General features: G+C 40.8%; 1 protein-coding gene across 1 annotated transcript in view; it reads left to right on the top strand.

The window, feature by feature from the left end:
- AKT1 (v-akt murine thymoma viral oncogene homolog 1) overlaps window positions 1-16,038 on the top strand; it is a 67,117-nt gene extending 51,079 nt beyond the window's left edge. Inside the window, exons 10-13 of the mRNA XM_010584118.1 lie at window positions 827-1,041; window positions 9,096-9,183; window positions 13,924-14,026; window positions 14,690-16,038. Of these exons, the coding sequence (XP_010582420.1) occupies window positions 827-1,041; window positions 9,096-9,183; window positions 13,924-14,026; window positions 14,690-14,769 (486 nt within the window). The 3' untranslated portion in view covers window positions 14,770-16,038. The remainder of the gene's footprint in view (window positions 1-826; window positions 1,042-9,095; window positions 9,184-13,923; window positions 14,027-14,689) is intronic.
- The last annotated feature ends 328 nt before the right edge of the window (window positions 16,039-16,366 follow it).

Genomic DNA, 16,366 nt, shown 5'->3' with positions numbered 1-16,366 from the left:
TGCACCAGCTGGGGCTTTGTTAGGTAGAAGTGCCCAGGGGAAGGGAAAAATGAACTGTGCTGGACTCCTTCTGCTGTGAGACCTGGCAGAAGTCCACCCCACTGACAGTTCCTGGGTTTGCAGCCCTCTAAGCAGAGGCAGGAGTGTTAGAGCTAGTAAGCAAGTGCCTTTGGAGAGGGAGGAGGGGAAACATTTCCAGACAATTTGGCTGCTGTTTTATGGCCTTACAGCCAGTCAAATGTTAGGAGTGGCGTTCTGGCTCTTAGTGTTTTAATGTAGATTAGTCATTTAGTATATGTGGGTGGTCCTTCAGGATGTGCAGAGCCACCCTTTGAGGGGTGTAGGTTGATATGAAGATGATGGGGATGTTTGGCTTGTTGCTTGTGACATAACAGGTTGACCGTCTTTTCCGCTCTCCCTGTACTGGCTCCTTAGTGGTTTTTCTAAAAAATTAGATCCCATTTGGAACAGTTTGTGATGAATAAGTGAGAATTTTAACAGCTGGCTTTGTAACATGAGAACAGTTCTCAGCCTTTGGGCTTTCAAAGGTTGTGCTTATGACCATAATGTGAGGGAGGGTGGGAGGAAGAAGAGAAGGAAGCTGCCGTAACGTACCTGCTGCCTCCTTTTCCCCCTTCTGCTCACGTCGTGCGGTGAACATGGATGCCAGTTCTTTTCAAATGGATCCTCTGCAAATACTCTGCTGGTAGATACGGCTGTGACGTGTGAAAAGATGAACTTGCTGGGGTAGATTTTGCCTCTCAAGTTCTGTGTTTATGCCTGGTTTGGGGATGTCTTCTAAAGCCTTTTCCTTACATTTCTGCAGGTGTTGGAAGACAATGACTATGGCCGTGCAGTGGACTGGTGGGGTTTAGGAGTTGTGATGTATGAAATGATGTGTGGCCGGCTCCCTTTCTACAATCAGGACCATGAAAAGCTCTTTGAACTCATCCTTATGGAGGAGATTAGATTTCCACGCACTTTGTCACCTGAAGCAAAATCTCTCTTGTCAGGTTTGCTGAAGAAAGATCCCAAGCAAAGGTGAGACTGTTGCTTAATAGTTGTGCTTTTAAGCACTCATGCCCTCAGAAATATAAAAAAAACTTCACAAAGAAGTTAATAATTGTGCTATGCAGAGGCATGTCTATGAAAGGGAACTATCTTCAAGACAGGTGACTTAAAAGTGACTGTTTCTATGCTGCCTTATGAAATGCCAATATCGCCATCATTGAAAAACAATTGAAAATGGTACTGCACAAAGGGCTATTGCATGTATGCATGCCAGCCATTTTTCTTTATTTAAAGTTGAGGAAGGTGTTTCAGACAAAATGGTAGTTTTGTTTCTAATCCATTCAAAATGATCATCCACCAAGATGCAGCAAGTGGACCTACTCATTTTTGTTTTAACTTTTGACATGCAGTAACACTGCAAATAGTGACATGAAGCAACTTTGGTGGTCAGAAGGCTGAACTTCAGAATATGATGGCTGCCATTAACGCAAAACTACAGCCTGGGACAAAGCAAGTTAACCCTGCCTTCGGTCATAACGAATCCAATGGCTGCTGTGGGTTATAAGCTGCTCTATGCTGAATGCTTTCACCTTTTGTCCCAGTTCAGGCTGCTGTCCAGTTTCTGAATTTTTGTTTAAATCCGTGCAAGTGATTTAACATCCTGCTTTAGACAGTAGGTGGTGGTGTTTGTACCATGTTTGTGGTGGAGTTCATACCATGCTTAATCTACTTTTCCTACTTTCTCCTTTTTTTTCTTTTCTTGCTATGCAGTATTATTTAAAAAGTAACCCTTGATTTAAAACCAGAAAAAAACAAAACAAAAAAACCCCAAGCTCTTAATGGCTAACAAACAGAAAATAGAACAAGATCCAAAAAGGATGTTGACCTTTGCACAAAGATAAACATCAGTTTAAAAACCTGCCATCTTGTCAACCCAGACATTTTAAAAACAAATAATATTGTGACTCTGCCCCTGATCTCCTGTCCTGAACCTTACACTGTAAATGGGCCCCAAATAGGAAATCTTTCATGTGAGGTGCAAGCAGAGTATTCCGGTTTGCTTTCTGATGTTTGTTTAGTCTCCCTGTGTGTGCGCGCGCGCATGCACATACAGGAGAATGTTTTTTGCCAGTATGTGGATACTTGTAGCAAGGATTTTTGTCATTGCTGTAGGCTATTTCCATCACTGGATTTGATGGAAAATCCTGTTGAGAGGTCTTCTAACGCAAATACACAATTTGTACTGCCGGAGGATTCAACTTAGCAGTGACATGGGGAGCCACGAACAGTTGTAGTCAGGAACGTGGCCAGCCTTGTACTAGGTGACAACACCTGCACGCACCTCCTGAACCCAGTACCTGCAAGGGGACCTCCAGGAGAAGGTTGTGTAATTGATTAGCAGCCCCCCCAGGTACTGTGCTCTGCGAGCGTCATTGCAGCCCCTGCCAACAGGATTCCTGTCCAGGAAAGCACAGGTTAAATACAATTGTGACCCTTTTGTAGTTTATTCAGGTGGGGCCTTTCAGTCACTGGAAACAAGCAGCATCTGCTGTATTTGTTCTTAAAGGAGCATCTCTGATGAACCAAAATGTAATTTGTTTACAAACAAAGAATGCCACTTGTTTCTAATTACAAGGTTTTCCCAATGCCAATAATTACTCCACAATATGCTCATTTTATACAAATAGCCACTTCTTCACATGTATCTTCTGCAGGCTTTGAACCAGTGATGCTCTGATCTGTTGGAGAGATGATTTTGATGCTGCTGATAGAAATAACTATAGACTAGACAAGCCTGCACACAGGCCCGCAGCTTGCTAATTACACTGGTGCTTCCCAAGCTTTTTGGATCATGGACCATTCTTAAATACTGGTTTCTCACCAATCACTGTTCACCCAACTTTTTAATTGAAGTTGTGATTCTGCAAATCCCCTGCACTTCATAGCGTTTCAGACAGTACAGAGAACTGAGCTGGAAGCACTAGGGGTAGAAGTCCTGAGTCCTAGCCTTGTAGTTTTATGTTCTTTTTATTGTGTGGTCTATGTGCTGGGGTGGGTGATTGGCATACTTGGTAGTTGACTCATAGTGAGTTCATGGAGCCATATTGAAGAAAAACAGCCAGATAGCTACGAAATGCACTCAGTGAAAAGTTAAATAATGTGCAGTGGTCTGGTTGACATTAGGCCATTGATGATGCTTTGGGGAACCACTGTGTAATTCAACAGAAATCCCCTCTTCCACAAAGCCCAGTGGTGGACAGAAGTTGGTGTCATCATAATGTTGTCTGTGGCAGAAAACATCAGAATTGGCAGCATTTAGTAACTGTTGATGAACTTCAGAGTGAGACGGAGGAGACGGCCAAAACCATGAGAAAAATGAAGCTGGGAGATGTTGTCCCTTCCCGTAAAATCCTCAGAAAAACCCAACAATAAAAAGGTTGATATAATGAAGCTCAGTGATGAGGATATTTTAAGTTAAATATCAAGGAGCTAGGGAATTGTGACCTGCATCAGTGAATTAAATCTTAAAAATTACCTGTTGTACCTGAGCTGGATATGTAGAAGCAGTCTTCGCACTCTGTGTTCAGTAATACCAGTTCAGTCTCAAACTCACAGGCATATGGGGAAAATGTGAAGACCAATAAATTGCATTCTGCTTTTAATCATGGCTGTTTTCTAAATTTGGTCATATAAAATCCATTTTGTAAGAGAAAAGGAATTTTGAAGTTTCTTTTGGGATTGATATAAGTTTATTAATCTTGTAATGTGAGCCCTAATTTTCCTAAGAAGGAAAAAAATCTATTCTGTAAGTATTTCCTTCTAATGTGACCCGAAATTCTCTTTCACTGCTTTGTGGCATGTATCAAGTGGAAGGAGGTAATCAGAGCATTTTTTCACACATAAAACAGCCAAGTTTTTAACTTCTATTATTCTTTCTCTGGCTGTGGAGACTGCAGCCTGTGAAAGTGGGCAGGGATCAGAGTGATCCATGTAAACGGGCTGCGTTTAGATGAGTGGGTGGGTTTGTAATCAGCAGAGTGTCTCGCAAGCTCTGAATCTTGGCAGGTTTTAAACTTGAGAGAACTTCGGGATAGTTTCATCTGAATTTTGATCATGTGTTTTCACTACATGCCTTAGTGCTCCTTGCCATAGGTCAGGGTTGTTCAGCCTCTTTCAGATGGGGTTTGTCACAAGCTGCTTCATCTACTTCTGTCTTCTGTGGTGCTGTTGGACCTTGCATTTCACAAATGCCTGTTAAAAGATTTAATAATTTCACAGAGTTGTAGTTGTGGCTTTGGAGTGCTGAAGGTGGTTGCTGGGAACTGGTGATCAGTCCTTGCAGCCACGCAGAGATCTGGCACTTTGTTCTTTCTAGTGATGGTCATTCTTTCCAAGTCCGGAGTGCAACTTTGGCTGCAGATGCTCAGGAATATCAGGGTCAATCAAGCCTTTACCTGCATGAAAACCAAACTCCTTGGGTTTTTTCCTCATGAAAGGAGGCGATTTGTAGTTAAGGCGTATGTCTGTGTCCTCTGTTTGTGGTGCTCTGCTACAGGAAGGGTAGATGGCTTAAGGAAGCTTGCTCTCGGACACAGCTCGGTCTGCAGCCCATGCAGCCGTTGCTGGACTTGGAAGAGGTAGAGGTGACAGTCATGGGGACTGCAGCTAGCTGGTGGCAGGCAGGAGGACGTCACCTTGAATAGCTGGTCCTCTTAGGCAGCAGACTTCATTTGTTGTGGGCATCCAGAGTTTTAAAACCACACAAGTGTCTTATGTTTGCTCCGAAATAGGTGTGTCTTGACTACAAAAGTGTTTCTATCTCCAGACAGCTCCAGTGTCCTGGGTATCACTTGAACTGCGGAGTGCTCATCAAGTCTTCATGTATGTTTCACCAGGTGCTTTGAAGTAGACTGAGATTTAGCTGTTCTATATGATAATTTTAGTCTAAATCAGTTCAGTCCAAAGCTATTCAGAACAAGTTTGGACAAACTCAAACAGTTCACCCATAAGAGATCTAAATTGAAGCTGAGGAAAACATAAAAGGCAAATTTAAAGAGATTTTTTTTTTTCCCAGCTTTCTAGAAATCAGTAGTTTAGAGACTTCCCAAGCCTCAGTATCCTCAAACATGACTGTGGTTACTAACGTTGGGGAGTGGGAGTTTTTCCAGTGTTACTGGATCCACTACTTTTGTGTTGCACACAGGTGGTTAATGAAGAAATGGGGAAGTAAAGCTCAGCACAGACCAGGGAGTTGCATTAGGCTTTCCAAAGTCTTAAACTCTAAGCAGGAAAGCCCCCAAAGTATGTGTACAGGGCTTTGGGAATAATGTGGCCTTTTTCTTCCAAATCTGGAGTCATCAAATCATGCTGTTCCCAAAGCCAGGCAGAGCTTCTCTGTGCTGATAGTGCTGGTCACAGGAAAGCGATGTAGATGCAGTTCCTAAATTTTTCCCTGTGGCTATTAGAGGCCTCTGAAGGTAAGGCTCATGGTAGAATAAGTTACTAGTCTCCATCCTGACTGTATCAGGGAAGGAGAAATAGGCATCTGTGTGCTCTGAGCTGGTGAACTCCAATAGCTTTTGCTGTGCTGATTTTCTCGAGCCTGGTGGGTATATTTGCACTGCTGTAGAACCAGGTTTGGGGGCAGGGGAGAGTCGGAGAAATCATGTGAAAAGAGAACGGCAGCAGAAGTGGTGTCTAAAACTGTGGCTGTTTTCTCAGACGAGGGTGGTGCACGTGCAAATCTATAAACAACAGAAATCTGTCACCTGAAAGTATGACAGTTTTCAGACGAGGATTCGCCCACAGTCAGACTCTGTATTGTGGCTCCTAATATGGTGAAGCACGAGCTTATGAATGGGATTATTTGGCAGGGCAGAGTGAAGGCGGTTGCTGCCCACTTTCCTGTGTTGGGCCCTGGCTGTCCTTACTATAGAAACTTTTAAACTATAAAACTAGAAGTTTGTGGGTTTCTTCTTAAAGAGCTGGGAATGGACCTGGGTGCTGAGCACTGCTTACTTTTACATGGACAAGTAGAGAAACAGCATTTTTCCTGTGATCCACTAATTGCAATCTTCTGGCCTGTGATAATAGTACTTTCACTATTGACTGTGTGTTTATACACTATATTTATATTTATATATATATATAAAAATTACATAAATTTTTAAAAATATTTGCACATTATTTATCTGTGGAGTGATAGCTGATTGCCCTTGATTTGCGGAGCACAGACATTTGTCATTAAATGATTAAAGGAACTTGCAAGCAATACACAGTTTCATGAAAAATTAAAAATGTGGAAATTGTTTCAGTTTAATATTGATGTTGCACTTTATTAATAATTTTCTCCTTGGGATTTAGCTGAAATACAGAAACAAAGGCTCTCAAATATAGATGGAAGTTAAATGAATAACGAGACTTGTTTGGCAGGTATTTTTTAAGGAGACCAATTTGGACAGAAGTTTAGGCTTTGAGGATTTTGGGGGGTTTTTTGGTTGTTGGGTTGGTTGTTTTTTTTTTTAATTGCTTTTTGGCCTCTACACTTTCTGTTATATTTCCTTGTATACTGTAAATCTCAGTAGCTTTTTCTCTTGAAGTCCTATTAAAACTGGTTTTGGTTCTGTCTGAAGACTTAAGTGTACAGAATTTAACTTTATTGTACAAGAAGCTTTTCAAGACTTTTATTCCTGCTGTATTTTTCTGCAGTTGTTGCATGTCCTTACAAAAGACAAACCTGGTGCTCTTTCAGTTCTCAGTGGTGCTTAACCATGATTTTTGCGTTAGGTGCTGATATAATTTTGTTCTCCTTGAGAGGGTCCTTTCATAATAATTCTGAGAAACAAGAGTGTATTTTGGAATAAGCCCATATCCAAAATATGAGGTTTCTATCATTTCCCCATTTGCTTTGAATGGATTTGTTTAATAGTATAGATTTTTAAAAGGTAAGTAAAACATCTGGGGTTTTTCTTGGCATTTCCCTGAGTATGTGTTTGCCCTTCACGGAACAAAGGCTCATATTAGATAACGTATTCTCCAAAACACTCCTATGTGGGTGCGGCCAGCCAGCCTTCCTGCATGCTTCTGCAAAATGCGATTCAGGTTCTTCTTAGCTCATGGTCACTCCTGGACTTCTGTGCAGAAGTGCAGTCTGTGGTCATCTGTGGATAAAGAGGATCGACTCCACCCTCTTCTTCACTGGCTGTCGTCATCTGTGCTGGGGAAGCAACAAGGAGCCTGGTAGAGACTTGGCAAAGCCTCTAGACCTGTGGGAAACCAGCTGAGAGATGATTACTCGCAGAGTTTGTCTCTGTTCCCAGGCTGCCCTGGAGTTCGTCTCTGTTCCAGGCTGCTCTGCAGCTGTATAAGGTGCTGCCAGGCAGATGGGAGAGTCATTGGTTTGGCCTGTGGAGCTCAAGGGTGAACTTAGGCTTGGTCTTAGAGCTTACCTGGGGAAGGAGAGCATCACCCAACACTTTGGTACTGGAAGACTGGGGACCCGTTCCCTGTTCCACTGCACGTTTCCTGAAGGAACGTGAAGGAGCAGACCCTTTAGGTTGCTGTGCTGCTAAATGGAAGAGAGCCAGGAGGCGAGCATGGACTCTGAACTCTCAGGCACCTCTGCTGCTTGGTCTGTCTGGTACAGATGGCCTCTGCCAGCTTGCGTTCTCTGAAGACAGTGCTCGGGCATGGCTGAGAGGGTTGCATGCACCGGGATCACTTCCCAGTCGGCAGTGTGGACAAAGCGTCACAGTATTTGTCTCCTCCGCGCTAAACGATCGTCCAACACTGTCCCAGTAGCACTGTGCCTTCAAGCTACATCCCACACCATGCAGTGCAGTCTCAAGCTGTAAAAATACCGTTTCGGTGGGCTTTAGCACAGCCTTCACATTATCTCTGATATTTTGAACCAAAACCCTCCCCTCTGTCCCCAAATAATCATGTATTAGGGCTGCAACATTACCGCAGGTGGCCTGGAGGAGATGCGGGGCCAACTGCTGTGCAGCAAGGGTGGAGGCCTGACCGGCCAGCTTGGCTTCGGGTTCAAAGAACAGTCTTTGGCCCTTTTTTCTGTAGCAGTATAGCTCTAGCCTTGGTCACGCAAAGGCACTGTTCCAAGCTCTTAAAATGGGGATAATATCTCAGTTTGCCAGTGGCACCAAGACTCGGAGAACAGGCAGATACTAGAGGTCAGCCTGGATGAATGTGGTGGCACCTCTTGTACTTAGAATCCTGGGCGTCTTCTTAACCTTGTTACCTGAAAGTAAGTCTCCTGCTGATTACTCAGTATGTGTTTTGTTTTCTCAGTGCATGCCTTTGCTTGCAGATGTGGTTCAGTCTTTTAGAGAACATTTTAACCTCCACAGCAAAATTTAAGCATCTATTAGCTCAAGACTGCAACTAAACTGATTGCATCTATAAGCTGTGTGGACAGTTTTATTTTGGAATAAAAGTGCTTTATCTTGATATACCTTAAGTCAATAAAACACCCTTTGTGCTTTCGTGAAGCCGAGGAGGAGGAAAGATTTGCATACAACACGATATTATCACTGCAGTTGTCAACTGTTTTCTTTAATGGAAATTTAAATCAGGTTGCATAAATCAGTTTGTCTTAAAAATCCTTGCCTCTCTTACACTTCAAAATCAAATTCAGTTTTAGTGCTGGCATCACTCTGCTCTAGAAAATTCTAAGTGGTAGTCACTTGTTAATTTAGAAAGAGAGAAGGGTGTGTAGCTCAGACCTTTTACTTGCAGGATCTACTGTGGTCCCTAGGAGAGCATCTTTCCTGAAGGGCAGGTCTTTTGAATTGTGATTTTTTTTTTTTTTCTTTGTTTGTTTAAGAGAGACCTTTATTCTAATTCTATTTGTTAGTATGTTTTCAAATCTTTTAGTGGAACTGTGTTGAAGCCTAAAATAGACTATCCTGCAGGCCTTGCACAAAAAAACAAATATGAAGCAAATGCTAGAACTGCTCCCAAATGTATTCTATAAACTCAGAATTTCTTCACTACAGTTTAATAAAAATTGCATGAGAAAAAATAACTCTACTCAAACATTTAATTACTTATTTTGCCCCAAACAGGTTAGGTGGCGGTCCTGATGATGCCAAGGAGATTATGCAGCACAAATTCTTTGCTGGCATTGTTTGGCAAGATGTATACGAGAAAAAGGTACTTGTGCAACTGTTTTCCCAAGGTGAATTGTAACTGTGGATATACTGAATGTTTCAAATTTTGTTGCCCTCTGTAAGGTACACAGAAGCCCTCCAGGGAAGAGGTTTGCAGTTGTTTTAGCAAGGCTAAATTGCTTCATGTTTCTTAAAATACTGTAATCAGATTACTTCTGAACCAAAGCTTTTTTTCACAATGAGAGGAGTATCTCTATGAGATACTTGTTTCTGTGACTGAATAAATAGGATGTAACCAAAATTGCTTCCAAATCTAGACCGTACATAAGCTTTTAAAGTGACTTTTCCTGTGAATTCTTTTTGCTGTTCCTTGCTATCAACTAACACATCTCTTGCAAGCCCAGGAGTTATTGCTGGTTCCTGAGAACCTGAAGCAAAACTTCCTAGAAGCAGTAGTGGAAGATGGGCTGTTTGTTCCCTTTGCATTTTTCCTGTCTTGAGTGATGAAATTAGACTGAATAGGCAAGTGCAGAGAAGCGTAGGCTTTTACATCAAACCAAGCCTAATACTTAGGTTTTTGTGGTGACAAGAGGGCTGAAGTGAAGTGTCTGCTATGGTGTTTCTCACTGGTTTTCATTGAGACCCACTGAGTTTGTAGGCTTTCCAGTGGGAGCCACTGAAGTCAAAGAGCCCAGCCCTTTCTGTATGAGTGTGTTTCATCAGTTGTCTACGCCTCATTGTCCCTTCATTCACAGATAACATTCCATTCCTCCAAGATGCCCTGCTTTGTGCTCTCAGGGCGATCTGCTGTAGTCCTCTCCCATTTGATTCTCACCAGCCACATTTTCTGTAATACTCATGTGAAATGCAGCTAACTAAAACGTGGATATGGTGATTCATCTATTGGTGCTACATGATCTCATTCAATCCCAGCCTTTCTTGATTTCCCTCCTTCCCCCTGCAGCCACTCAGGATACCAGATCTTGTTTGATCTCTAAATACAGTTTAGTTCTCCCTCCTGTTGGTGGGAGCAGGTAAGAAATTTAGCAGAAACTGAGTTTTAATTCCTTGGATTCTTTTGGTAAAACTAATATGGTGATCTATGAGCAATGCTTGTATTCTTAAAAAAACAGAGCATAACACCACTGGTTTCTATACCGTAGTGGGAGAATTGTCCAGTGCGTGTATACAACTACAAAGAGTGCTCTGTTTCCTTCTCTTCTTTCACTTCCTCACAGATTTGTGTGGCTAAAGGGAATTGGAAAATCATAAAATAAGTTTTTGTGCCTTGAAAGTGTAGATAGAGTTTAGACCTCTGTCCTTTCAAAGCATCCCTTGAGAGAGAGATGCGTGCAGTCATGAGGGCAGGAGGGAGTTGTGTGGAGTTTATTCAGTATAATGTAAAAAGTATATCTGAATTACTGTGCTAAACAGGAGGTTATCCCCATTTTCACCCAGCCGGCAAACTGAATACTTGGGGTTTTGCTTTCTTTTTTTTTTGTAGTTTAAGGTAAAAAGTTGATAATGGGGCTCAAATGTCCTCAGTGAAGTTATTTGTTATTTGGTAGTCCTGGTTTCCTCGAATGGAGGAGAAATCACACAAACTAGAGGCAATTTATTTATCTGTGGGACTGAGAAAGCCTTCATAAATTGTCCCATAGTAGTACTGACTCAGATTCTTGTGGAAATTACCAGGAAATTCCAAATGTTACATATTTTGGAGAAAACAGTGTGCTAATTGAGACTATTTCTGACCTTGGCATATCCAGGGAGGCTAGATTCTGGTTTTGCTCCTGTCCCGTTAGCACGTGCATCTGAAATAGCCATGCTGTGCAAAGGAAGAGATTTCAAAAAGCCTGTGAGTAATTGCTGCCTGTGTTCTGGGTGGTCCAGAGAGGATCTTGCAGCATTTACCTGAAATGCAGTCTCATGGATAAAAGCTGGATTTTGTGAGCTGCCTAGAGGTGTTCATGTGCTAAGCTTGGTTACCCACTATCTCCAGATAATGGTGAATATGTTGATGAATATAGATTTGGGGTAATCAAGAACACTTACTTTGTAATTAAGCTTTTTGGAAACATAGCTTTGCTTTGAATTATAAGGAGTTTTGAATAACTGGGGTTGTCCCAAGAATTTAAAATATTCACTAGACTCTCCTGGAAGAGCGTTGTTATTTGTCTCTGGTGCAAAGAAAGGTGCAATTTAATTTGCAGTATTTTGCCCACCCACAAGCGAAACATACACAATGATATTTTAATCACATGTTTTTTTCTGGTCTTTTTTGTCTCTTAAACCAACATAAGCCTGCGGGTATCACGCTGGTCTGCAGCAGTGGGAGGCTACAGGTGGCACCTCTCTGCCAGTTGAACTGCAGAGCTATTGCACTGACAGCTTTTCAGTAAAGCAACATATTTGCTTGGTAAAGCCAGCGTTAGAGCTTTCTGCGGCTTCCCCTCTGTTTCCAGCTTAATGTTCTGAATTTGACAGCTAGGGGAAGAAAAAATTGTCTTGTGGGTGCATCATAATCTGTCTCAAATTGCTTTTAACAGATACTAAAATGAAAGTGAAAATTATACAGGCAGCACTAGCCCATTACACGTGTGTTCTGACTTAGGATTGCTGCTCCGAGTCGTTCCGATGTGCATAGTTCAGGTGTCTGCTGCAGTGCCCAAGTCCTAAATCACTCTGTGCTGCGCACAGCGAGCTAGAGCAACTGGGAGCATTGCAAGTGCCAAAACCACCATTAGCTTAAAAGGACAGATAGAACTTCACACATGTGAGCGCACACAGCTTGTCAAAACCAAGCCAAGGTTCACTTTGAGGAGTAGGCAGAAAACTGGTAAAAGGAGAAAGAGAATAAAGTTAAAATGTGAAAGAAAGAATGCTCATCCTCAGCAGGGTTTTTACATACAATATGTTGGTGTGACTTGATTGAGAGTAGTGTTACTAACATTATAATGTGAAGCATTCCCTCTTCAATAGCTTCAGGAGGACTGTAAGGCTCAGAGTGACTTGTGACTTTGGGATATCCTGTTTCCTTTTGCTTTTTGAATTCAGGACATAAAGACCACTTTGAAGGACCTAATTTTTTTTGACAAGAACATTTGCCAGGCTCCTTTAAGCTGTCCTTAGGCACAGAGGATCATTAGTAATTAAAAAAAAAATAAATATGAATGTATATTATAATTGTACTGTTTCATAATCAACAGAATATTTATGCCCCTGAATTTTTATAGATTGATTTTAAACAGTAAATGTTTCTTTGTATTTGGAAATACTACAATATGTGTAGATTCCATTTCTTAAAGTCTTTACATTGAAAATGAAGGAGCTTCATTGGATTGTTGTTTGTAAGACAGGACAACACTCTGTTAGTTGCTCTCAAAACAGATCAGAAAGGTGATCCTGACGATAGGGAGCTTGAAGCTACTGCTTTTCTTATTTTCCAACTTGCCAAGCAAATGATTATTCAGATCGAAGGTGGGAAAGAGGTGTTTTGTACATTTAAGATTTGCTGGTGTTTTCCAGGTAGTGATTTCTGTTGGTATCGTTCTTATTTCTGGAAGAGCAGAAGTGCAAGTCTCGGGGTCACTGCTTAATTCCAGTTGGAGCAATTTACCATTTGCCTTGACAAACCTTTCCCTGCAGTTTCAGATTGGAAGCCGTATACTTCCTCAATCACGCTCCTAAATTGTTGCCTGGTGTGGCTCTGTGCTATTAAAAGATGCCCATGCTTAACCCCAGTGGTGGGCGAACTGAAGCCCAGTGCTGAGAGCTATTACATGTCCTCTGTGGGAGGGCTAAGAACAGTGTTTACATTCTTGTTTCTACCGCACCGTGCAGCGGGGAGGTGAGCGAGGTCTGAATCCCAGCTCCCTTGCCCTCCAAAATTGTACGTGTTCCAACTCTGTGCATCTGTATGCAACCAGCTCCACCACTCCGCTTCCCAGGCGGGCTCCTCCTCCAGCCCCAGTCAAGCAGCTCTGCTCCATCTGGAGTTCCTCTTGCCAGAGCTTGCCTAGGTACACATGGATGATTTCTAGCTTGTCTGCCCAAGCGAGTGTCAAGAATAAAACCCAAATAGTGCGACTCGTGGTGTAACAAGAGGAGGATGTTCACTGCTAAGTGTGCTTGGCTTTTTTGGAAGTGCTCCAGATTTTCTAAGTTCAGAGTTGATATCAAACTGCTTTTGGGAACTGGGAGTATAAAGGCTTAATGTTGCTGCTGCCTTGTCCTAAATTCTCCTGGGTTGGTTGGACTGACAGCACAGTTGCAGTCAGAGCTGCATGGGCACGGTAGCTCTGTAGCTGACTTTTTTTGGTGAACGTTACAACCTTTGTGGCAATACGCAAGTCTAGGTAATCAGTTTGGTATCACTAAGCATCTTTTTTACTCATTTTCATCCTCCTTATGCATAAATCTGACTAGATGCAGTTGACAATGGCCTTATAATTAGGTGGGGAACCAGTATATACTGTTATTTTTAAATACTTGTAAGCATGTTATTTATTACTTGAAGAAATGTTAGGATTCTAGGTTTTTCTTTGTGCAATTAAATTCTAGGGACAAAATGCCTTAAATGCCCCATCAATAGGAAGGGCTCACCTAAATAAATACTTTTTACTGTATATGGTCCCTTCTTTATGAACTGTCATTTTTTAAACTTATTTTAGGAATGTAGGAAAAGGCACAGTAGCTTATAACTCTATTTCAAATTCTACCTGTTTCAAACAGTACTGCAAGAACCTGTAAGTGGACGGTATTTTTTTTTTTCTTTTCATAGCTTGTACCTCTGTTTAAGCCACAAGTTACATCCGAAACAGATACGAGATACTTTGATGAAGAATTTACAGCACAGATGATAACAATCACTCCTCCTGACCAAGGTAAAGTTTTCCCAAATGCTTCCCACTGTGTTCTCCAGACCACCAGAAATAATCTGCTGTAATGTTACCTGGTCTCTTTAGACCATGTGAAAAAGCATCAGTTTAAACTCACTGGTTTTCCATATATGTATTTGACCAAGAAGTTGGTAAATTATGTGAAATTATTTGTACTGTTGTCTTTTCCAAATCTGCACATTCCCACTGGAGAATAATTCTGTTCGTGAGTTTTGCATGTGTACATCTGCACACACACTGTGTGTATGCAAGCAGTCAGTTGAGTGTGGACTAATGTCCATATTCAATCAAAGTATATTTTATTTTCATGGTAACTGAGCACGCTTGATGCTCTGAAATAGCAATTGCCAGAAATTCAGAACACTGAATATGGATTTAAGCAATGCAGCCCTTAGCAATTTTAAATGGACATCCGAACAACTGTTTACATACAACAATCGGGATCTTCTGTGATGCCCATTTAATGGGGTGAGATTTAAGACTTCCTGTTTCTTTGTCCCTTCAAGTTGTGGAAGAAGAAGGCGACAGTGAAATTTTCTGAAATAACTTTACTATGCATTATCTTACTGTTTGTTTACTTAAAATCAAAAAGGAAGCAAATGTTGTCTACTGTTTTGGTTTGTGGTTTTTTTTTTTTTCATTTTTCAGATGACAGCATGGATTGTGTAGATAACGAGAGAAGACCTCATTTTCCTCAGTTCTCCTATTCAGCCAGTGGAACTGCTTAATGTTTTGCAATGTTTTCCCATTCAGAAACAAAACAGACTGCATTTTGGGGACCTTACTTCAATGGACACTAGAGAACTTTCTATATTATCTGAATTACAAACTGTGTTTGTATTACAATTTAGATGAATTTGTAGGAAGCCTCACAGATTCTGTATTTAAAACAATTCTTTGATGCATTTTTGAGAAGGAAAACAAATCCATTCTTAAAGTATTACGTCAAGGCTTTTATGCTGAATGACCATAGGTTTTTAAGAATATACACCAAAACTGTTTACTTTAGAAATAATTAAGGTATTCAACATATCAGCAACTCTGACCAGAAAATCCCCTTATTTTATTTATTTCATACAGTTCATTATCTAAATATAGAATCTGCACTCTGAACAATTAGATTTATATAGGAAGATATAAGACTTTAGTAGCTAGTGCAATAATATAAGCAACAAAGTGAACAAACTCTGGAGGGTTAAGGTTCAAACTCATTTTGGACAGCAGTGAAGTGTCATCCAACTCCAGAAAACCAACTATAGGAACAGCATTAATGGCCTCAGTGAGGTAAATCAAAAAGCAAAAGTTATTTTTGTTATAACATCTGCTACAAGACATTACATATCGAACTGAATCCAGTGGAATTGCCACGTCGTACAGATGAGTATTCCATTCTAGACAGTGCATTTAATTATTCCATTTGCATAGAGTGTAGGAATACTTCATAGGATTGGCTTCTCAGAACCTAGAAAACGCCTGATTTACCAATCTAATATGAAATGCAACAACGCAAAATCACCCACTTTCACCACTGTATAAAAATACCATGCAGGTCTAAGCGAGAAATCATCTTAATGAGTGAGTCAGCCAGACAAAAGTACATTTTGGCACTGAAGTAATGACTTGTTGCCGCTGGTTTTTTTTTTATGAAAAGATATATGAATATATATAAACACTTAATGATTTTTTGCATCATGCCAGATCATTTCTTCTTTCTTGAGTGTGCATTAAAGGTATCGGCCAACAGTTCATGGTGCCTTCTCACTCTTGAAGATTCACTTTAACAGTGTTTCCCATGTATAAGAAAAAAACTAGGTTGAAACTTCGTATGTGTTTGAATAATAATGGTGTTCAAAAAGTGAATATTTTTTTTTTGTTTTTCATTTTTAATCTTAGTGGAAAATTCCCCACACCCTATTTTTGTTGTATCATGTTTCTTTGTAATTTTCATAAAAGCAGTCTTATTCTGTCTCTGCTGCGAATGAATTTATTCCATTGTAGGTTGCGTTCTCTTAAATAGCTTTTTTTGTTTTTCATTCTCTTGACTGTATAAAAAAATGATGACATGTACTGCAGTTAACTAGCATTTAATTTTTTTATTTGAAAGGGAGTATGTTATGAAAACCCTCGCTTCCCCTTTCCATCAGAAACGGCTGTGTTTGCACAGAGAACCCATCATCTTGACTTTTTTTTTTTAACAACATTCAACTTTAGTATTTTTACTCATGATATGAAAGTTTCCCTCCAAATACTTAAATAAAAATTGCTTTAACAAGTTAGGTTCTTATTTCTTGTGGTAGGAGCTTTCTGAATTTGTAGAGATGCAAC

This window comes from Haliaeetus leucocephalus, unplaced genomic scaffold (assembly GCF_000737465.1).
Source record: "Haliaeetus leucocephalus isolate CR32 unplaced genomic scaffold, Haliaeetus_leucocephalus-4.0 Scaffold944, whole genome shotgun sequence".
Taxonomy (NCBI): Eukaryota; Metazoa; Chordata; class Aves; order Accipitriformes; family Accipitridae; genus Haliaeetus; species Haliaeetus leucocephalus.
The sequence above is the reverse complement of the archived record's forward strand: the minus strand, read 5'-3'. Positions and strand labels throughout refer to the sequence as shown.